Source organism: Squalius cephalus (assembly GCF_949319135.1).
Source record: "Squalius cephalus genome assembly, chromosome: 17".
Taxonomy (NCBI): domain Eukaryota; kingdom Metazoa; phylum Chordata; class Actinopteri; order Cypriniformes; family Leuciscidae; genus Squalius; species Squalius cephalus.
This window is the reverse complement of record NC_137138.1, coordinates 15,711,779-15,735,557: the sequence shown is the minus strand read 5'-3', so window position 1 is coordinate 15,735,557 and position 23,779 is coordinate 15,711,779. Positions and strand designations below refer to the sequence as shown.

Below are 23,779 nucleotides of genomic sequence, written 5' to 3'. Positions count from 1 at the left end.
TAAAGAGTTAAAAGGAATAGTCAAACATTCGCTCACATTTAATGATGCACAGATATCATTAAAACCTTTTCATTTATGGAGTCAGATGAAATAACGAGAGAATACATATTCAAATGTATTGCATTTAATCAAAAAATACTTTGCCTCGAGAAAAGACAGTAACACGTAGAGACCTTCCGCGCTGGTCGGATGCCGGACTTCGGGCCGATCGAGCGTGAGCGTACGAAGTGCTAAGAATACATGATAAATTGTATTTATTTTTCTTACCCTACAGGCTTTGTATTCTTGTTTCAAGCATAAACCTTGCTAAATTTGATTCATGATTAAAAAAAAGAAAATTCTACTTGCCAATGGGTAGTAAAAATGTACGTAATTCAAGATATTTTCTCTAAAAACATGTCTTATTTTCTCACACAATTTGGCTTCTTCAGTAAATTCAACTAATTTTTACGTATGTTTCATTATTTTCATAGAAAAAAAGGAAGATATTTGCTTGCTTATGCCAAAGTATTTCACAACCCTTCTCTCTCTATAGGAATGTATAAATGGTTCCTCCTGAGGCCTGGTACAGAGAGCGGCAGAGCAAAAAACAGTCAGCAGTAAGTAGCTTTCTGTAAAGCCTTAAAAGAGCATGTGGTGCTGGACGGCTAAGCCCTGAGTCTGAACACTTACTCACCTCACAGTGACTCAAGAGTTTCTCTTGCTTTTCTTTTCTCCCTTCTTCTATCTTTGCACCTCTTATCTGTTCGTCCCTCTGTCACCAGATGTTATTTAGGTCCACACGTCCAGGTTCAAGAGCTGATCTGGAGTCAGGTGATTGACAGGTGTATCAGACAATGATATCAGAGGATAAAGCACACTCTTCAACAGTCGCTCAATTGTGTCGTTGTCCTCTTACGTATGTCCTGCTGTGGACTACCTGTTGATGTGTGATGCTGGCTAATGCAGCAGGAGAGCAGTGGCAGCATTCAGCGTCTCCTTCAATGGCACTCCTGATCCAGCTTAGAGGAGGCGGGGTTAGACACGGCCGGTCACTGTGGGGGAGGGAAGGCTTGACACAAAGGTCTGCTGGTCACTTCAACTGAGGTATATGGCCACTAGTTTCCCGTTACACGTTCATCTCCTCTGCAAACTAAACATGAAAAGGTCAAGCTTTTGTATCTATAAACAGATGCTGGGTGTGTCTGATTCACTGATTGTAAAGTTTAAACGGAAATGGCATGAATCCAGAATATGCAACACCCATAAATAACAGTAAATACAGTGAAATCTCAAGGCCAAAGCCATTTTAATCGGTCGAAAAACATTTAACGTGAAAGCATCATTGATTCTTCCTGACATTTTTCTAATCAAAAAGAAACAACATCAGAAATATGTTAAAATAAAGTCAAATTTAAGTTTTAACTTACATCACTGGGGTCTCTCAGACCCAGCATAAAAACATTCATTCAAATTCTATCATAATTTACTCACCTTCATGTTGCTGTGTCGAAACGAAACAAAACAAATGATAAATTACAATAAGATTTGACCGAGTTAGAATAGTGGAGCGTCAGATGAGAAAATAAAGTCTCAAAAATCCTTGTACACAAAACAACTGCAGCAATCTATTTTTTTATCTTTTATTTCAAAGTCATGCCACAAGTTGACAAAATACAAAAGAAAAAAAAAAGTATATCAAATAACCACAGTGTAACCCAGGAGAGACTTACACACAAAATAAAACACATTTAAACAGAGAAAAGATACAGAAACCCTACAATCAGTAAAGATAATAGTATATATGTCTGTGTCTGTTTGTTTGTTTTTTGAACACAAGATTCAATGGCTAGATATAAAACAGTAAACAAATGAGTATAAAATGCTGATAAAAGATACTTGTTATAAAGATAATATCAGCTATGTTTCATAGAATGATACCATGCAAGATATTTTGTGTATTTCTGTTTATGTATATATATATATATATATATATATATATGTCGGTTTCAAGTTCAACATCAGCAGAAAAAATACAAGAGTATCACAAGCTCATTCTCTGGACATCTGACCCATGTCAAAAAATGAAAAAGAGCTATAGGATTCACTCTCTCCGCAAGCATTCACTGGTTATTAAGGCTGTACTCTATCAAGATGCCTAGAGAAAGTCCGACATGGCATGACAGTATTTGTGACGGCGTGTGTTAAAGAAAAGAGGTTCACTCAGCCAAAGTACATGCAGCAGTCAAGGCCAGAGAGCCAGTAACATCACAGAGAGCAAGTAACGGTCAGCAGAAACACTCAAGAACGTCATTCACGTGATCATGTGAGTCGAAACAATGCCAGTGCTTTAAAGGATTTGAATTTGCCTCGTGATTACAAGCAGTTAAAATTCTCCACAGACATAATACATGTTGAGATTGTGAATAAATTATGCAAGAGAGTGAAACTAGGCATCCTCTGCAAATGTTGTTTCCTTCATACGTACATTGAATTAGCTGCGCAAATACTGGGTTGCTGTATCAATCCATAGTGCATATAAATCCTGTTTGTAAACAAACACAAACCCTCATGCAATGTTAGATTACACTTTCACATGGAAGCAGCATCAAGATCCACTCAACACAACATGGCAAAGGTTCCTCTATTTGATCTGAAGCATGCACCACTATCTGAGTGAACCAAGACCTTCTAAGACCATTTGAACGTTGTCGTTCTGCCATATGGCCAGGGCCAAAGAAAATTCAAATGAATTAAAGAAAACATACAAATAATTGATCAAAAATACAAAGAAATCTATACACAAGGCATTTGAACTTCAACGGTTCTTATTATATGCCATTGGCCACATATGTTATTTGGCAAAATAGACAGAAAATAAATATAACAGGAAATGCATATGGCTCCAACTGTACTGGCACATTGGCATCTTTCACATCATTCTCATTAAATCAAGATCTACAATTTAAGCTTCGGATGAAACAAAGTAAAAGAAAAATGAAAGGTTTGTTGTCTAAAGAGAACAGGTAAACAGGTAAAGAGAAACTGACTAGATTTAAGGCTATTTATTAGTTTGTTTAGTCAGATTAAATGGTATAAAGTGTGTCATTTCTGCACACATAATCTAACTAAACTGCACAAATTCCAGAACATGCCCCTCATGTGCCATTGGTCAGATAAACAGATAGCCCTGCCCCAAACTCACCCCATTGGTTAAGCCAATGTTGCTGGTTGGATTGCTCAAACAAACAGAGCAATACTTTGATAGCGCCACAGAACCACAGGGTTAGACTTCATGGAAACAAACATGAAAAACAATTCACATCTGAGCAAAATTGCTCTCTCCATATCTAAAAGGCAAAAACAAGGTGGCTAACTTAAACCATACATGTCAAAAGTTTGCTGTTTGAACTTGTACTTTCAATCAAACATCTCTCTGCTCAGTACAAACTGCTTTCTATTATCTAAATCAGTCAGTCATATAGGACAAAATGGAGATAAGTAAAATCCTTCCACAGACATGAAATTTTCCTTGCTAAATCCTGTTTAACCGTCATAATCTGGCCTGTGGAGGCACAAATGATGTAAAAGAATGACTGGGCTATTGTTGGGGATTTCCAATTCAGTCTGGTTGTATAAAAACTGAAATGTAATGGAGCTAAAGAAAAAGCTTCTTTCATCCCTGAATAAGATCATTTTGTCTCTGGTGTGCCACACTGGCTAATCCAGTGGGCTTCAGCGTGATCTTGTCATCTCTTGTTACTCTGATTGGCACTGCATTGTTCAAACCTGGTATTTAACACTGTTGGTGTTTCTCTTCTCTCCTTTTCTTGCTCATCTAGGTTTGAGTATCAATACTGGCTCAACTGTAAAAACATTACAAATTTTATAAACATTAGTAATTTTAACCTAATGTTTGAGATTCTTATGCTACATTTTAGACACAAAATAGTAAAAACTGCAAACAGGCTCATGGTAACTATTGCAATGAAAAAAATGTACACAATGTAACAAAAACTCTTCAAAGGCAATAATAAATTAATTAATTTGAAGTGAAATTGGCGAAGATGAAATATGAAGGGATAAATTCTCAAATTTTCAACTCATCACTGCAGAAATCACATTCTTAATCAGTGTTTTTGTCTTGTCTAGAATAATTTTAACATCCTTAAAACAAAACCGCACAAGATAATACGTCTTCTTCTCAGAGAATATGTCTTGAATTATGTTTATTTTCTCTTACCACATTGGCAACTGCATTTATTAATTTTAATTCTAACAAAATTTTGTGAAGTTTATGCTTTGCCATTGTGGTTAAAAAAAGTCTGTGGTTAAAAAAAGTTTTTCAGTGTCGCTGACATTCAAATCAGAGGATGCTAAAACATACCCAAACATGATAAAAGACTGATGTGGACTTATTTCTTTTTCCAAAACTCAGTTATATTGACTGAAATCTTGGGATGAAGTATAAACAAGACATTGTAGTGCACAAAGAGTTCTGTAGCAGTCTCTGGTGGAACAGCACAACTAGCCATAGGAAAGGACACAATGCTGGTGATGAAATTCACCATGTGTCTGTAGTTAAGGTGTAGTTCCTCATTTTCAAGAGAGGTTGAGAGAAAAAAAATCAAACAAGGATCTTCTCTTAAGTACAGAATGTTCGTTAATGCAATCGTGCAGCAGTTGTTGCGAATCTCAAACAATGGCACATGCTGTTTGGCAGGAGACTGACTAGAAAGTCATTAAGACACAGACAAATCCTTGTTTTACAGTCTCGCGATCCTCAGAGCAAGAGTGAGGTAAACCCAGAGATATTTGTGGGTCCAAAGGCCTGCTCTTCATCCTTTGAGCACCGCTAGCACTGATAGAGTTTTCCCTTTGATTTAAACGTGCATAACCTTTTATTGGTCCTTAGGTTATATTTGAGGGCTAGTGGATCACACACACACACACACACACACACACACGCACACACACACACACACACACGCACATACACACGCACACACACACACACTCTAACACACAATATCAAATGCAGAACAAAGGTGAAATGCTCATCAAACCCCCCGGCATTTTGTAATGCCCATCCATGTTTTCAGGCAGAAAATGGCACGGCAGATAGTTCGGGTGGGCTTTTGGTACCAGTCCACTGGGAAGAGTAGAACTCGCCTTCATGCTCCGGTAGGCTCTAATCCAGACTCCTGTTGCTAAGCGACTTGACCCGGAGAATCTGAAGAGGTGCCCGCTGCGGCCCACCGGTCACTGAAATCTTTCAGCTAAATGACAGCTGATCAGGTCTAGCTAAAGATCTAGGTCTTTGTAAGCAGGTGGACCTCCACGTCACTGTGCATCTTGAGGGAAGCTGTGTGAACGGGCACGTGTTGACACTGACTGAATATGTGATGACTGAATGCGTGGAGGAGAGAAGGGATGGAAAGAGACAAGGAAAAAAAAAAACTGATTTGAATCATTTCCCCGGGCTGGGCTGCATTCAGTGATCTAGCAGACGAGGCATGGCCGATCATGTGACTAGGACTCCTTAAGGATCTAGATCTACCTTAGACCACCTCAGCTGCATATGCAAACACAATGCATAGCCCTTTATTACAAGATCAGATCATGACTGGGTGGTATTAAAAGAATCATTCACAGAGAATTTACTCACTGTCATGTTATAAACCCATATGCTGTTTTTTGTGGAACACAAAAACATAATTTTTTAATCTTTATGTACAGTAGCTATTTTCCACACAACATGCTGTCAAGCTCCAAACACCACAAAAGTGGTCCATACAACTTTTTCAAAAGTCTTCTGAAGAGAATCGATAGCTTCACTTTAAAAAAAATGAATTCATTATTCACCTATAATCTTCCCCTCCAGTGAACCATTAAATTAAGAACTAATGGAAAACTGATCAATGGATCATGGATCAGTGGTCATTAAGTGAGAACTCAAGAACTGATTTGTGAACCAGATCAAATGGTTCACTGAGATGAACAGGCTCAAAAGATGAATGATTCATTTATGAATCAGAATGTACAAGGCTGTGTCAAAAATCACTCCTTATACCCTTAAATATGGCACTATTTGAGGGGACAGCCATTTGTAGTGGTGTCCGAAACCATAGTGGACGTTAAAGAGTGCACTCATTCAATCCCACAATGCACCGCAATAACGAGTGTACAACCGATGTACGCTAAACGGCTAGAGAATACCCAGAATGCACTGTGAGAGTCATGCGTCAAATGAATTTCAGCATCTTGCCAGAAGATGGCGCCTGCAGATCCATCCATTTTCCAAACCGCTGGTCCAATGTGGATACAGCGTAATATCATACAGGTATAAATTCCTTTTTAATAGATTATTAGATTGATTATTAAAGGTTTATACATATTCCATGACAGAGTTGAAGATAGATCTTTTCATCTTACTACTAAAGCTGCCGATTTCAGAAGGGGGCGATTTCGGACACAGCCCAAGTTCACTAGCTCACTGATTCAATTTCACAGGTGTTCTCAAGTTAACAGATCACTGGAGCAGAAGATTATCACTGAATAATGACTTCAATTTCAGTCTGTTCCTCGCATAAGGCTATCATATGGCTTCAAAAGACTCGGGAATCTACTGTATGGATTACTGTGGTCACTACCAACTGTGAGGATTATACAAAACTATCCTTTGATCTATAGAAAACATAACAGCAAACGGGTTTGGGACAACATGAAAGTGAATAATGACAGAGCTTTCAGGTTTTTAGGGGGGTGGGTGAACTAACTCTTTACTGTAAAAAAAGAGGAGTGTTAAAGGCATTGAGGGTGAATGAAGAAACCAAGCTGAAAGTGTGAAGTGGCGGGATGCATGAGGCTCAGGCTGCATTTAGTTTGTGATCAGATGTTGGTTAAAGTGGTGCAGGTGATCACGCGCACAGTCAGCGTGCCTGGAAGGTTGTTGTCTTGGCGACTACCCTTGTCTTTAAGGTAGACCGTGTGCTGCTCTTGCCGGTCATTAGGGTCAGTAAAGAGGGTCACCTGACCCAGGAAGGTGTCAACAATCACATTCTTATTGTAGATCTGAGTTCGTCAAGGAGCAGTCAGAGGGGTTAAGCAGGAGAAACAGAGAAGAAAAGCAGAAATAAGGTAAGGGGAACAGATCAGGTGATCTGTAGCAGTTGGTGAAAAGGACTGAAGGAGGAAGAGAAGTAATTACATACTTCCAACTCACCTCGATGTGAATGCCTTCCTTTGGCTTTCTGCGGTAGAATATTCCCTTAATATCAAAACTAGGGCAGCGTGTGTCTTTGTGCACGGGGGAGCGAACTTTCTCCCCCTCACAGGTGATGATCACATATGGGTCAGAGGCTAAAAAAATAAAATACAAAAAAACGTGTAAGCAACACACTTCATATGACAGGATTCAGTACATACAGTTGCTGCCTCTACCACTGACACGCTGCAAATTATGTTCTTAATCAGTATTTTTTTTAATACTGTTTTAATTAATATTCATTTTAATATTTTTTTTTTTACAATTTAAAATAACTGTTTTCTATTTTAATATATTATAGAATATAATATGTTCCTGTGATACATTTTCAGCATCAATACTCCAGTCTTCAGTGTCACATGATCCTTCAGAAATCATTCTAATGGGCTGATTTGCTGCTCAAGAAACATTTCTTATTATTATCAATGTTGAAAACAGTTGCTGCTGCTTACAATTTTTGTGGAAATTGTGATAATTACATCTTTGATGAATAGAAAGTTCCAAAGAACAGCATTTATTTGAAATATAAATTTTGTAACATTATTAAAAAATCTCAGTGACCCCAAACTTTTGAACGTTAGTGTATATGTATATTGCAAGTCTAGAATAAATGTATCTTGTTCTTTGGATGTTTGAGACAAAAATAATGATTAAGATTTTTTTTTTTCAATGCACCATAAAGAAACAAATACAATGCCATGCATTGAATACAGACAAGTCAGAGATTGAAAAATAAATAAAAAAAGCACTAAGTCCGAACCTGAGTTCAGTTCCACCCAATTCTCCCAGCAGGTCTTTTTTTTAACATTACGGTATGTTTACATCATCACTGTGAATTCCACCTGTTTATGAGTGTAGCTAAGAAACAACTCAGGAAGAGAAAACACCAGTTTTCTCTTAGCAACCAAACACACTGTACTCTGATGTCAAACCAAAGCTTCATTCATTCATTTACGACAAATTTCACAAAAAACTTCAGTCACCAACTCCTAAAACACCAAGCCTTCATTGACTCACTGTACTAACTTTGCAGTTGTTGTGGAATTCATCTTGTTTTTTGAGGAATATCTTAGCATATTTTGTGATTTGTACACTTTATCATTATACACTTTGGTAAAACAAAACAAAAAAAAAATCACTAAGAACATAAATGTAAATGCAGAACCAGAGTGCTGAGGTGAGAGAAACACTGAAGCAAAAGACAAAGGCACAGACTGACACTAGAGAATTTTAGATTCTAGAGCACAAAGTTAAAAATGAGTCTTCATTTTGCATGACAAATGTGTCACTTTCACTATTCTGTGCTAGAACTAAAGTAAATGAGATACAGTGTGGCAGATTTAGACACATAATTGGAATTAAGGTTGTAACATGCTCACATTTCTATAAGGGGAAGGAGATGCTAGTGGCTGCTAATATCAGTACCTCCTGTGTAGAAGTCAGAGCGTGTCTTGTGGGAGATCAAGCGGTGCAGCTCTGTGTGCGGTCAAAAGAGATTTCTATGTGTAAAAGCTCCAGACTTATTAAGCAGCACAAAAATCTGAATCTGTAATGGGTTACAGGAATAATTCATCATTTACAGTCTGTACTCAATGATGACAGAAAACATTTTTGGGTGAACTATCCTTTAAAATTGTACATGACTGCAGTTTATAGAGCACTGGTTTCAGGGTCTATGGGGAGAAATCAACTATGCAAATTATTATTAGTATTATCACATTCAAATGCAAGGGCATCAATGGAATCCAGAAGCAAGACCTTTTATTAAGAAGAGAAATCATAAATGCAACTTTTATCAAGGTAGATTAATAGTGTTGATCTTCAGCTATTGATTTTATGTGCCTCTAAACACACACTTATGAGGGGCTTTTGCACCGGAGGAACGTTTTCATAGTTCCTGTGTCTATTGGCAGAGGTATCCACTTTTTGGTGTGTTCGCAACACAGGAATTGGAAACGAATTTTAGTTTTAGGAATGCCTTTTGGAGAGACTAACTGAGCTTTTTTGCCTTGCAAAACACAGGCACCCACCAAGGACACTAAAGACCGCAGCCACTACCATCAGTCGCACTGCTCTTACTGGCCTACGTCTGTTAGATTCACCCCCCTAAACCTCACTCCCATCCGGGTCACGGCACCAAATGTAACCGACCCTACTCGACCCGCTCCGAGCGGGATTCGAACTGGAGTCTGCGTCGTGGGAGGCACGCGCTAACAAGGACGGTAAAGATCACAGCCACCAGTGTCAGTCGCTGGTGAGCCTCTTGAAGGCAGGGGAGTGAGGTTTACACGCACAGCTCTTGCTGGCCTACATCCATTACACTCCACTCCCACCCGGGTCACGGCACCAAATGTAACCGGCCCTACTCGACCTGCTCCAAGCGGGATTCAAACTGGGCTCTGCGTCATGGGAGGCACGCGCTAACAAGGACGGTAAAGATCACAGCCACTAGTGTCAGTCGCTGGTGAGCCTCTTGAAGGCAGGGGAGTGAGGTTTACATGCACAGCACTTATTGACCTATGTCCGTTACACTTACTCCACAAACTAACTCCACGAACATGGAAAACAATGACAGGTAGTAGTGCTCTTTTCTCAGCCTCGATGATAAGTAGCACTGCAAGATGTCGTAGGACATTTCATCTCTCAGCCCTCCTTTTTGCTCTTTCAATCGCATAACTTAAACATCTACATTCTATCTCCATTATCGCGAAACCCATGACACACAACAAAAACACAGCTCCGATCACGGCATCCTCAAATCCTCCAGTCATTTACATCACTTCAGAGTTCCTACTGGCGATGCGGATGCAACCAGGAAAATGGCCCTAGGAGAAAATTGAGTTCTCGGGGGACCGCCTTGGTGGCTAGCCATAATAATTGAGTTCCTATAACTACCCGGTGCGAAAGCCCGTATATATATATATTTGTTACTTATATAGAAATAGTAGGCATACCTCCATTGGCATCTTGGCCCTGCAAGCCGTCGGCACTTAACACATGCACCTGGGTGACCAGCTGAGGGTAGCCGCAAATCCCAGTCCAGCATGTCTGAGGAGGCTCGTCCAGTGTTAATTCTCTGAGGAAACACAAGCAGGAATGATATGAGCCTTTCTGGCTAGGTACCAGTGTTACCAAAAATTTTCGTCTGAAAAAAACAACAACTATTTTAAGTTTCGGGCCGAAATGGTTTTAGAGAGCAGAAATCAGTGAGCAAAACAGATGTTTAATTAGCTCTTCTCCGATGGCACATTTTGACTGTGTTCAGTGTCTATTTCGCACACACACCACGTGGATAAGCTACAAAAGTTAAACACGTCAGCTGTGTGGACACTAGCTGTGGATTGACAATATTCATTTCTTGATTTTAATCGGTAATGATATGGTTTCTTAAATTAAATATGCTATTCTGTGCTGTTTTCTGGTGAAGTATATACAAAACTTCACTCAACATTAGCAGGCCGCCTGCCATCCAATAAACACAAGAAGGATAAACATGGGTGAACACCAGAAGCTATGCTGAAAGATACATTACAAATTACTGAAATTAATCCTGTCTCATGTAACCGCTCAATCAGTTTTTCAACTAGGGAAAGATGTCAAAACAGCTTGTAGGTTATAAAATGTCACTTTATGTTACATTTACAGTTGATTTAGTTACATCAAAAAAGATATTCCATGTCCATAAACTCATTAATTAGCTAGAAAAATTACCCTAGAGAAGAGCATTTTGCTAAATATGTGCACTGAATTACATATCCATTATATTTTTACTTAACCGTTAGTGATGACTTCATTATTTAATGTATGTTTGAATAAAGCTGTCTTGAAAACAAATTATTACAGCCATCGTTAATTGTTTATATTTCACCAATAAATTGGAGTAGAAACATAATTCTATTATCAAAATGTTGATATAAATCTGTCTTATGTGCAATAATTTTTATTTTTTTCAGTTTTATTTGAGTGTTGATTATTAAATAAATTTAATTATTGAATTAACATCATTTTCATTTTCCAAAAATTGTAATTAATCAAAAAGTCTAATATTAATACAATTATACAACAAAAGTAAAATAAGTAAATAAAAAAAGTAACTTTGCATCCTGAATTTTTCCGTTTCGGCCCAGAATTTTAATTTCCGTTTATCACTAACTATAATAGAATATAAATAATTGTAAAATAACACTGTCAGGTACATGTCCACTATGTATTACATATTTCAACTGAAACTGTACATGAAAAAAAAGGGTTAAATAGGACAATGCAGTGCAGGTTGATTTTCTCAGAAAACTAATTTACTTGCAGTCTGAAGGCACATCAGTGAAGACTCTGAGCAGGAACTCTCCTTGTTGACCAGGGTCAAAGGTTGTGGGGATGATGACGTAACGCCCCTCCTTCAGCTCTTTCCTCAGAAAGACGCAGCGAGAGTTGATGTAGATCGACCCTGCGACCTTCTGCTGAGCTGTGTGCATTCTGTATTTTCTGTTCAACTCCACCTAGTGGTTGGAAAGAGGCTTAATGAAGACAGAAATAATACATGGACTGATAAAATACCATTTTTATTTATTTTTTCATTTATTTCTTATAGCATTAGCTTTAGTCTCTTATAGGCAGATGTGAAGGCTTGTAATGTGCTGCAATGTGAAATAAAGATATTTATGTGTGCATGTAATTCTGTACCCTATGGATGTCAAATCCAATGGCCAGGTTTTCGCCTTTGCCCTCCTTGGGAGTAGCTCTGCGTTCCTTTTGCTGCAGGCAGATCAGCACCTCATCTTCCACTTTTCTCACATCAAAAACATACTGTGGGCAGAAACATGCGATATCTCACTCCAATGAAACCCGCAAGCTTTAAATGCCTCCAGGACAAGAACAACATTTTACAAGGCACATTCCCACAGGCACACTGACCTGTGGGTTTTGCAGAAAAGTGGCTTTATGGTTAATGCAGCCTCCGGAGCGGTTGCGGAGCGGGTCGTCTCGGTGGATCCAGGAGCCCCTCATCACCTCCTCCTCCCAGGTCTTATGAATGCTCAAGTAAGATGTGTTTATAAGTCGACACAGGATCAGGTCGGTGAAGTAGTGACAGAAATCCTCAAAGTTCATCCTGGTGATGCAGTTTATAGCCAGCAAGGGAAGTGAAGCTTATGATAACTGGAGAATTTAGGTGTTTATCAGATGCAGTGGTGTACAACAGTCATAAACCTGGGATTCTTGAGATTTCTCTAATAAAATCAGATTTTAAAGCAAAAGGGCAATAGATTTAATATAATAAATCTAGATTAATAAATGCTGTAAAAAATTGTTCATTGTTAGTACATGATACCTAATGGAGTAACAAATGTTAATGAGTTTAACCATATTGTAAAATGTTAAATAATATAAAATAATATAATACATATAATATAATATAATATAATATAAAAACACTCAACAATAATATATTTATAAATAAATTAACATTGATCTAGATTAATAAATGCTGTAAAAAATTGTTCATTGTTAGTACGATACCTAATGGAGTAAAAAATGTTAATGAGTTTAACCATATTGTAAAATGTTAAATAATATAATATAATATAATATAATATAATATAATATAATATAATAAACACTCAAAAATAGTATATTTATAAATAAATTAACATTGATCTAGATTAATAAATTCTGTAAAAAATTTGCTCATTGTTAGTACATGATACCTAATGGAGTAATGAATGTTAATGAATTTAAACTAGTAAAATGTTAAATAATATAATATAATAATAAACACTCAACAATAGTATATATATAAATAAATTAACATTGATCTAGACTAATGCTGTAAAAAAATTGTTCATTGTTAGTACATGATACCTAATGAAGTAATGAATGTTAATGAGTTTAACCTTATTGTAAAGTGTTAAATATAATATAATAATATAATATAATATAATTTGATAAATATTTTATTATAATAAGCAATGGTCTCAACTTTTGGAACCCATCTGATCAGAGACAGTGATCTAGACTGATCTAGAAGGTAAGATCAGAGCAAGCCTCACCAAAACTCTCCATCATCCTGAACAGTGACGCCCAGTTTCTCTCTCTCACTCTTGCTCACTTTCTTCCACTCCTCTGAGCTACAAAACAGACCAGTGATTACTCGGCGTATACCAGACTGTGAGAAATAAACATACACACACGACAGCACCATATACACTGACGACAGCCTGTGTCCATAACCATCAACTAAGATTTTCTAGGATGCTGTGAAAAAAATAGAGCACTTCACCAAGTATGATATTTCTAATCAAGCCCTGAATAAATAATTCATCAAGCAGAAATATTAAGAAAGATTACTTTCACCTCAATAAGATTCTTCTGGCTAGCCAGTAAATAATTTAGAGGCCAATATAAGCCTGCCTGTTGTAGCATTTCAACAAAGAGTGATGAGAAGGATTGTCAAGATTTTCCCCTCTTCAATTACACAGCCCTATTTTAATAATATGCTCTTCACTGCAGTGGTGGATATTCAGGGTAGGTGTCATCAAACAAGCGACAACACAGTTATTTAAATGAAAGGAGGTGGATGTCTAAACACCCTCAGACCTCTTCGTTTCAATCACAGCCGCTTGCTATTTTATACAGTACCAGCCTGCCTTGCTTGATTTCTCAATTTCACACCAGCCAGCGATAAGAATAGACTCTTCGGCTATGTGTTATTTATAATAAAACCATCTCAGGAGGAGGGAGAGAAATGGTTTTCTCTAGTCTCTGAGGATGTATAGCACAACACTGCAAAAAGAGTAGAAAAGGCAAAAAAGACAAATCATTTCTGTATATGATTGCACTGTTTTTGTAGCGATTATTTAGAATTGACTGTTGGGAAGATGTGTAAGAAGTGTCTGATTACAATGCCACATCGTAAAACAAGTGCTCTGAAACATTGAGCTTTGGCACTCATGTGGGAAATTTGGGTTTGAGTCTGGCTTGCAACTTATCTCCCTTATCTCTCAACATTTCCTTGTCACAAAAAAGAAAACATTTGCCATTGTTGATTATTGTTGACACCATACGCCAATGAGTCCCAAACTTTATGTCAGCCTTGTCCAACAATATTTACTTGAAGTACCCTCATATTGAAATAATATTTCAATAATTTTACAATACATTTGCATGTTCCCGGTTCTCTGATGTTGGTTAATGGTCCCATGAAACACAGGTAAACAAATAAAAAAATATTTAAAATGTTTGTATTAATTAAATAATTAATTAATCAATCAATTATTAGCTTTTCGTAAACTCACAACCCCCCAAGAGTTTCATGAAGCACAGTTTGGGAAACCTGCTATACGATATGGTCTAGATGCTATACGACCTCCAATCCAGGAGGGGGCAGCCTCACCTGTCACTCCAGGGTCCACTCCACTCCTTCTCGCCCCACGGGTTCCTCATGCGGATCATTTGTAGCTTTTCTGACTTGAAATACGCCAGAAGGCCATGTCCCAGTCGAACCTTGCGAACGTCGGTCACCGCATATGCGTGTCCTTTCACTAACCCACATTCCAGTCTTGCTTCCATGTCCTCTATTGTGGTTGCCTGAAACACCGAAGGTCAAATTTCAGTTAGTTTGCTGAACACTTGACATTATAAAGTCTATCTTAAAGCATAATCATTGTTACCCTTGATTAGAATGCAAGCACAATCTCTGTCTGTGAATTATCGATTATAAAAACATGGGCCGTTATTTCATGGTACAGGGAAATATAGTGATGTTAATCAAAAAGAAAAAAAAAACAAAAGCCCTGAATATAAAGTGAATCTTGATAAAGTTGCTTCTGTAATGAACACCAGACAATCTGCTTAAATTACAACCCTGTCTGGTACATCAGATAATGCTGTTTAAATTGATTCCTAAATGATGCCTAACACACAATGGAGTTCTCTTAGTGGACTCAAGTATTAAGAGGCATTTTCTTTGATATTTTATAAAAAAAAAAAAAAAAGCTTTCATCTATAAAGATTAATTTTCACAGACCATTAGTAAGCAAGTCACACAATCAGAGATTGCTTTGACTTTGAGAAAGTATACTTTTACGAAAGAAAATACATGAGAGCAGAAAAAATGATGGATGGCTGGATGGATTAATAGATGGATGAGTGTCTGAATACAAATCTTGACAAACGTGAGACACATGAGACAATAACGTACAAAATGTGCTCTTGGCTTCCACAATGTATTAATATGGGCATAAATATAATAATAAGTTTGAATTAAAATGTACTAAAAAAATGTATAATAATAAAATAAAATAAAATAAAATGTAAATATAGTCAGACTTGCGCAGATTATATTGCAAGTTTGTATCTCTCACCCTGATAGAGCAGCTGATAAGGCCATCTCGATTATGGACCTTGAGCACTCTTTCAAAGAGCTGGTTTCTGCCGATTTCATCCTGAGCAAACTGGCCCTCCAGAAGGTCCATAGGTTCCGACACACCACCAGTGAAGTCCACCAGGGCATCGGCCGTGTTCCCACCATCCAAGGCTTCATAGCAACCATAAACTCTTGATTGATATAGAGAAAGAATTTAGCATCACTGTCATCACACTTTAATGTTAATCTCTGTATATATTTTTTCTTAATTTGTCTGCTGCCTGAACTGCTTACTTGGCATAGGCTTTTTCCACAAGGGCACTCCAGAACTCGTTGCTATCATTTGAATGGCAGTACACCAGCTGGTTGTCCACTGTGGGGAGACGGTCATCGATCACCACATCCACCCAATCCCCAAACCGCCAGAAACGGAAGTGGAATATTCCTGCATAAGAGTCTTCCTTCTCTGGATCCCATTCCTGCTCCTTCCAGTCTGGAATAACCTTGAAACACACAGAAGTGACATGTAGAGCTTACTAGAAGTGGTGACAAATCACAGACCTATTTAGTGTAGTTATTATTATTTATAAACTATTATAGTATTTATTAATATTTTAAATTTGCTTTTATTTTTAGACTTACAGTTTTAATTAAAATTTTAGTTTAAGTCTTAGTAAATGTGGTATGTGCTTTTGTCATTTCTATAATTTTTTTCTTAATGTTTTTAATATATATATATATATATATATATATATATATATATATATAGTTTAGTTTAAGTATGCTTTTTCATTTTTTATTTAATCGTCAACTACTGTGAATGTTATTTTTTGTTGACCAAAATATGTTTGCAGACTTAATTTTAATTTTAGTCAGAGGAATATGGACTAAAATTAATTAAATATGACATGAAAAAATATTGACTAATTTTAAACTATATTTTCATCAAAAGAAAAAATGACAACAACACCAAAAAAATGAACACTAAACCAGATGAATTTGCAATATTGTTCAGTGTAATATTTAATGGATCATTGCTTATCACTTTAAAATGTTCATAAATGCAGGTAGATGCAGGTTTTCCTCAATGGCAAAGTCTATTGTGGGTAGGACACCAGGGTGATTTGGAGGCTGTATAGCAGAACTACATCTCTTTCATCCTTAGCGAGTCCTCTGGGACAGGACAGAGATTAGATTTCAAGTACACCTCTGTGGTAATTGTTCCAAGAGGAGCAGGTCCATTATCTGGACACTGTGATACTGACTGCAGCGCACAGTTCTGTTAACCTCTAACAGAATCAGCTCCTGTTCCAGGTAAACTTTATGGACAGGTGAATGTGAAACAAACACACATGTAGCCAACACAGATGTCTCAAATTCCCTCTTGAACCCGGCATTGCTGTTGCCGAGAGCAACAAACATCTAAACAAAACTCCCAGTGTGAAATAAGTTGGTTTCAGAGCGCAAAGGCTCATTGTGGCACTTATACGGCAGGAGACATCAGCAGCGAGCCGAGGAGATCACGCGGTGGATAACAAGCCTAAGGAGAAGAAATTTGCAGTCAGGTTTCAAAACATCTTCACTAGGAACATGTCTCTTGAGTTGATGTTCAACCCTGACACACAGCTGACAGAGATCATGCGTCTGCGCGTACAGTCTCTGCAGCAGCGGGGCCAGAAACGCCAGGACGGAGAGCGTCTACTGAGGCTCAGTGAGCACGTCTACCGCCTGGACTTCTCCGAACAGGCCCTGCATTTCACCCGCTGGAACATCCGCATGTCCACCCCAGGCCGCCTCAACATCATTGCCACCTCCCAGCTCTGGACGCCCGACCTCACCTATCTCATGACCCGCCAGCTCCTCGAACCGACAGGGCTCTTCTGGAAAAGTGCAGACGACGATCTCATCCAATGCTACGAGGCTGATGCCCAGGAGTTCGGCGAGAGGATAGCCGAGCTGGCCAAAGTCCGTAAGGTGATGTATTTCCTGTTCGCTTTTGAAGACGGCTTGAATCCGGAGAGCATCGACTGCTCCATTGAATTCCAGATCTCCAAGTGAGAGAACCGACAGCTTTATCGGTCTGCTTAACCTAGACCTAGTGCTTTAAGAAGTTAGACCATAAAATTCTGTTCCTAAAGACCTATAAAGTTATGACAAAGTTGTGAACATTTTATGCAATTTGATGAGCTGTATCTGTGTGATTGATTGTTCATGTTTAGCTGTTTTTGTGACTGTGATGAGACTGTAATGGAGTTAACCCACTATAAATCACACTAATAATTAACGAAAATCTAAATTATTCATGAATAAAAGCAAAACTTGTGCTTTTAGTAGTCGTAGTCATTAATCCATTGAATAATTTATGCAAATAATTTTCCTGGGTTATGATGGCTGTGTCCTTGAGCGGTGGTTCTCAATCTTTTTGACTCCAAGACGCCCCAATGTCCGCAAAAATATTCGAAAGCCACATGACTCTTCCAGTTGTTCACGATTTTCTGGATAAGGATTAACTTAAGGATAAGAATTAAAAAAAAAGTCATAATAATAATAATACTAATAATAAATAATATATATATATATATATATATATACAAATGTATAAGATTTTATTAATTTACAAGACTTTTCCAGATTTAGAAATTACACTTTCATAATGAGACTACCTGAGGTTTTTCTAGACTGTGGTAATACTGGTTCTTAAAAGAAAAGTTGAGGGTGTGAATTAAATTTGAGTTGTTTTGGTTTATTTTGAATGCTTGTTTTGTTTTGTTTTAAATTATTTAAGTTATCTTGTGGCCGCCTTGGAAGTTTTGCTGAGGCCCCCTGGTTGCGAGCCACTGCCCTTGAGGATGTATCCGTGCTGAGTGCATGTGATTGGGTGGGATAAAAGGTTGCTACAAAGACACAGGGCATAGATAGTATCACACACACACTCTCATTTATCAATGCCCGACCCTGTCAGGAAAACAAATGGCAGGACAGGGGAGAGGAGTCACATGGGAAAGCCCCATAAGTCACCTCCTTCATGGTGATGTGTGTTTCTAGGGGAGAGGAAATGTTTCCCCAGGCAGGAGAAAACACCTCACACCCTGAGGCGGATGCAGGGAGACTGAAACTTAACATTTAGGACTAATTAACAGCACTCTTTACCTGTCTACCACCACCAAAGCTACAAACAGAAACTGAGATACAGTTACAGTAATACCGGCTGGGACTACAAGGTTTGTGTGTGTGTCTGTGTGTGTACATTCATGAAGCCACAGGTGAGCATATCTCTCCCCTGTTTAACCATCATCAGGTAATGGTTTCTAATAGAGCACACAGCTCCTATGGCAGCCTACAACTTACAGCTGCTAATAGAGCTCATACAAAGAGACTGTTTTACTTACAGCTTAACACACTCAATATATAAGATAACATATAGATCTATGTTCTACATATAGATATAGATATTTTGACAGACAAGGCTTGACATCAACACCTGCCAAATTTTAGCAGTGGCGTGTAACGCAGTCATTCCTACTAGCCACATTGGCGGGTTAAATTTTATATATAATATATACATTTTTCAATTGTAGTCTTTTAAAAAGGCATCTGGAATAATATACTAAGTGCAATGTAGTGTTGTCAGAAATATAGATTTTTCTATACATCTCGATACTGAAATATCTGAATACTCATTTTCCGCAGAATACCATACCATACACGATACCAGCCGCCCTGTCATGATCTCTCCGACAGCGAGTTGACACATAAACCCACCTCTCCTCACTTACTCGTTTCATTTGCTCCGGATGAATATTGTTGGTGTTACAGGGCTTGAATTTTGGCGTGGGATTGCGCGTTTCGCGCATAATTTTACTGACACCCAAAGTGTGAGCACATAAAGCCACCTCTCAGTACTAAATTGAGTTATTTTTCCCTGCTTATTACGCTTAAAGGGTACATAACATGCACAGTTTCACCTAATCTCATGTTAATCTTGAGTACCTATAGAGTAGTAGTGCATCCTTAATATCTCAAAAAAGTGTTTAGTTTTATTATATTTAGAAAAGAAAAATACAGCTTTCCGATTCTCTCCGGAAAAAGCCGAGGTCCTGGAGGCGGAGCTATAGAGTCAAGCGGTAGTTCTTGATTTCCAGCAAAAGACAGAAATCTGATCCAGTTGTACTTACATGAATGGGGTCTTTTATCACTGGGACCGCTCCACGTTTTAATAGCAAACGATTTGCAAATCCAGCGTCGACCTGAGCCTTGTTAATAAAACATTCGTCACTGAAACGACCAGAACACACAACCGCACTTCCTACACTCCGTTGCTGCCCCGGAAAAACAAACTGCATCCACTGTTCCTGTAACACTGGGTTCTTTGGAAAACTGAACACGGTAAGCTTTCCCTCACATCCAAATACACACTTTTTTGGAGACATTCTTGAACAAATCCTATGCAGCGCTGCCGATGATTTCCTGTTGAAGCGCGTTGATGTGCGCGGTCTCGCTCTCCTCTAGTCGACGTGCTCGCGGGCGAGCTTTTCCGAGAGAAATGCTCATATAAGGAGTTCCATTCTTATCTACGTCATTAGATCCACGATCTAAAAAAAACCAGCCGAAACTTGTACCAACCCGGAAGTAAGATTTTCAGCATAGAAATTCTCCGTTATTCGTCCAAAATATTTTTTTTAAACTTTGCCCATGTTTAGCATGAGAATCTATCTCTTTAACACTGTAAACAACTCTGAATACATGAAACACCATTGTACCCCCCCTTTAAACAGTTAAATACACACAGAATAATACACAGAAACCGGTCTTGGCGAGTATTCACATAAACACAGTTATGTTTTAAGTGAACGTAAGTAGTTGCGAAAGAAAACGCATTTGTGACAGTATAATGGATTAGTGAGTGTGTTTACATTCACGTCCTTAAGCCGATTATGCTTAATAAACAGAAAACGCACGTGGTCATGTGAATGCGGTAACCCGTTTTTTTTATCGGATAAAGGTCATAAACAGCTTAAACATAAACCGGTCGACACAGGTAGTTTTCTGCCTCTTAGTTTGATTTTGAGATTTTAAATCTCTAAATATCACTATTGCATTTTATTCAAAATCCATAAATTATTATTCCAAATATATTTGTAGATTGACTGACATATGATAATACATTTTGGTTGCCAAGCAAAATAATAATAAAATAACATTACATTACTGTCACGGTCACTACATTTCCCATCATTCTCCCTGGCCCTCACCTGCATGCTCTTCCTCTGTTCATTGCTCAGTTTCTTGCCGCTCCTTCATTAGTTAATTTGGTTCAGCTGTATCTTATTGGTTTCTATGGTTACTGTCATTGAGTTAATTTGCCCCAGCTGTGTCTTGTTTCCCTGATATGTTCTCTGTGTATTTAAGCCTTCTGTTTCTCTCTGTTCCTTGTCTTGTATCATTTACTTTAAGTTGATGTGTGGTTATGTTTCCTGGTCGAATTTTTGAATTAAAGTCTTCTATCGAATTTCCATCGTTGTGCGCCTTATTTCAACCACCTCAGCCGTAACAATTACATACATTATTTTTTAATAACTATTATTTCAATAATGAAATGTATGATTCAATAAGATATTATAATAAAGTTATATTATCATATAATCTAACATTTTGATATTATTATTATTATTATTATTATTATTTAAATGGCCTGCATATTCAAGGATGCTCTCCTTATCTTGTGTATTTCCACACAATCTTCCCATAGTTGCACTTACTGTACATACTGAAAATCAATGGACCTTAAGACGGACTCTATTTTAAATGCTGTTCCTTCATTTAGCTCTGATTCAAGAAATCCCAAATATATATATTATCTAGAATCCCAAATATTTTGGTCTCTTTGGATTTTTTTCCATCTGTGCAAGAGCAACGTCACAGCTTAGAGGGAACATTACATACAGAATATACACACATTTACACACTCCACAAACTTACTTTCTGCCACAGAGACTCTCGGGAAGCCAAGCTGGTGCAGGCCGCCACAAACCAGCAGTTTCCCAGCTGCCCTTGGTGCAGATCATGGGCACTGATCCCATCCACGAACAAGTGAGGATCATCACACAGCTCCTGATGGAGAAACAGACACAAAGAGAGAGAGAGAAATAGGAGTGTGAAATTGGTGTGAAGAAGAAGAAAAAAAATCATAGTGTGAATAGCAAACATGCACCCAGGGTAAAAAATATATATTTTAAGAAAGACTACAAAGACCATGGGCCAGATTTACTAAACAGCACATTTGCGTAAGAGCGCAAAACCAAAAAAGCTGGGATGGGATGGGAGTGGTTAGTTCTGCGCATGATCTACTGGCAAATGAAGAACACAGACACAGCCGGATCATTTCCATAATGAACGCAATCTACCAAGAGCAGCGCAAATTAGCTTTTGGTTCAAGACATGCTTTTTTTTGGTCGTTAAATAACGGTGCAAATACCAGTAAACTCACTAGTGCAAACCTTAGTAAATCACCTTGCATGATTCATTTAAATACTCTCCTCCCATAAATGTTGCGTCTGAAAGGGAAACTCCTACAAATGCATATGCAATAAGGTCAGTCGCAAACATAACCCTGTCCACACCTTTTCAGTGCTAATGCTTCACTGCTTGTTTTTAGTAAATCCTGACAGCATTTTTTTAACTCCAAAAGAGGGTTTGCATTGGTGCAAGCTGTTGGTAAATCTGTCCAAATCTGTTTGTACTTTGTCCAAAAAATATAGTATAACTTCATTTTGATTAATGAAAAGAGGTGAAAACACAAAAAGTACTTGAAAAAGACAGAAGCAGGGCACAGGCTCTTTAATTAATTTAATAATAGTTATGAATGTAGATGAAGTAGTGCAGCGCTGAAAGCTGTTATAAATCAAATGACTTCTGCTCTGACAGCATCTAGCACACCTCTGCACCGGGCTCGTCACAACCACACATAGCCCAGAAACAACGGGGAAGGAGTGAGATTTGTAGTGACCTAAAAGTAAAGGTCTGGGTCCCTTTAAACAGCTGACATACACTGGGCACAGTGACAGCAGCTGAGGGGAATGTAGCAACTCACAGGCTATAGCTCATTCTGCCTCCGTGTTGAAGATCTCTCAGAGGAACGGCCACAAATGAACCCTGGTAAAAGACTAAATGCTTTATTAAGCACTTAACAAACCTGTAATACCTTTTAAAAGCTGTTTCTTCTGAAAACAGACAGACAGACAGATAGATAGATAGATAGATAGATAGATAGATAGATAGATAGATAGATAGATAGATAGATAGATAGATAGATTTATGGATGGATGGTAGATAGATTGATAGATAGACAGATGGATAGATAAATAGACAGATAGATAGATAGATAGATATATAGATAGATAGATAGATAGATAGATAGATAGAAAAAAATGACAGACAGACAGATGACAGATAGATAGATTCAATGGCCCATTCATATAGAAAGCCATTTTTAGCCATTTGAACTAATAGAATGAATAAATGAATGAATGTACTAGAACAGTGTCTGATCTCGCCTAAGGAGCCAGGATGCACTAAAAATCCATATGAGCATGACACCCCTCCTGGTTCGGTTGTTCTCTTGAGGTATAAAATACATGTTCTCACAGTCCAAGTCCTCTCACTCTCACAACACTCATTTGTCTTTCACATTGTGCTATCCGAAATCATTTCCACAGCTCAGCAGGCGAGGACTCTCCTCGCTACCCGGCCGGCACACATCCAGCCCAGCACTCACACCAGCAACATTTCATTCTTTCAGCGCTGGGCTTCTCTCACCTCCTCAACAACTCACACAAACCACTAGAGATGAGACATGTCATCATGCCCCCATGGTCTGTGAGAACGAAGTGCAATGATTTCAAATTGATGAGGCAAAACACATACACACTGCACACGCCAGACACACTTCTCCATTTCAGAGCCAAGAAACCCAGACGCGCGACACTGAATCTCTGTTTTTGTTTGTGGCCTGCATATAAAGCTTGGTACACTCACAGCGCATGACTGATTTTTCATCAGATCCTCTGATATTACCACTCTGTCAGTCATTACAGAATGTTATGCAGTCAAAGCATGATTCAAACAGACAGGAATACAAACTCGTTTTGGTGCGGCGAATTGGTTCAAGCCGCTGT

The 23,779-nt window shown here is 38.1% G+C and overlaps 3 protein-coding genes across 6 annotated transcripts in view; 1 reads left to right on the top strand and 2 right to left on the bottom strand.

The window, feature by feature from the left end:
* Positions 1 to 1,113, bottom strand: part of myo7ab (myosin VIIAb) — a 35,932-nt gene extending 34,819 nt beyond the window's left edge. For all 3 annotated transcript variants that reach the window (XM_079846595.1, XM_079846597.1, XM_079846596.1), the window contains exon 1: positions 677 to 1,113. The gene's annotated coding sequence lies outside the window, so the exon portion shown is untranslated. The remainder of the gene's footprint in view (positions 1 to 676) is intronic.
* A 4,196-nt stretch (positions 1,114 to 5,309) lies between these two features.
* Positions 5,310 to 23,779, bottom strand: part of capn5b (calpain 5b) — a 29,643-nt gene continuing 11,173 nt past the window's right edge. The window contains exons 3-14 of one of the 2 annotated variants that reach the window (XM_079846599.1): positions 21,585 to 21,716; positions 15,900 to 16,108; positions 15,604 to 15,796; positions 14,634 to 14,827; positions 13,291 to 13,368; positions 12,158 to 12,353; positions 11,927 to 12,049; positions 11,546 to 11,742; positions 10,201 to 10,322; positions 8,672 to 8,722; positions 7,205 to 7,341; positions 5,310 to 7,053 (exon numbers count right to left, since the gene is read on the bottom strand). In XM_079846599.1, the coding sequence (XP_079702725.1) occupies positions 6,871 to 7,053; positions 7,205 to 7,341; positions 8,672 to 8,722; positions 10,201 to 10,322; positions 11,546 to 11,742; positions 11,927 to 12,049; positions 12,158 to 12,353; positions 13,291 to 13,368; positions 14,634 to 14,827; positions 15,604 to 15,796; positions 15,900 to 16,108; positions 21,585 to 21,716 (1,815 nt within the window). In that variant the 3' untranslated portion in view covers positions 5,310 to 6,870. The remainder of the gene's footprint in view (positions 7,054 to 7,204; positions 7,342 to 8,671; positions 8,723 to 10,200; positions 10,323 to 11,545; positions 11,743 to 11,926; positions 12,050 to 12,157; positions 12,354 to 13,290; positions 13,369 to 14,633; positions 14,828 to 15,603; positions 15,797 to 15,899; positions 16,109 to 21,584; positions 21,717 to 23,779) is intronic. The other variant, XM_079846600.1, reaches the window with a different exon arrangement.
* Positions 17,196 to 17,663, top strand: ompb (olfactory marker protein b; the record flags this gene model as incomplete). Its single annotated transcript, XM_079847521.1, has 1 exon — positions 17,196 to 17,663. The coding sequence occupies one exon, from the start codon at positions 17,196 to 17,198 to the stop codon at positions 17,661 to 17,663; it is 468 nt and encodes a 155-aa protein (XP_079703647.1).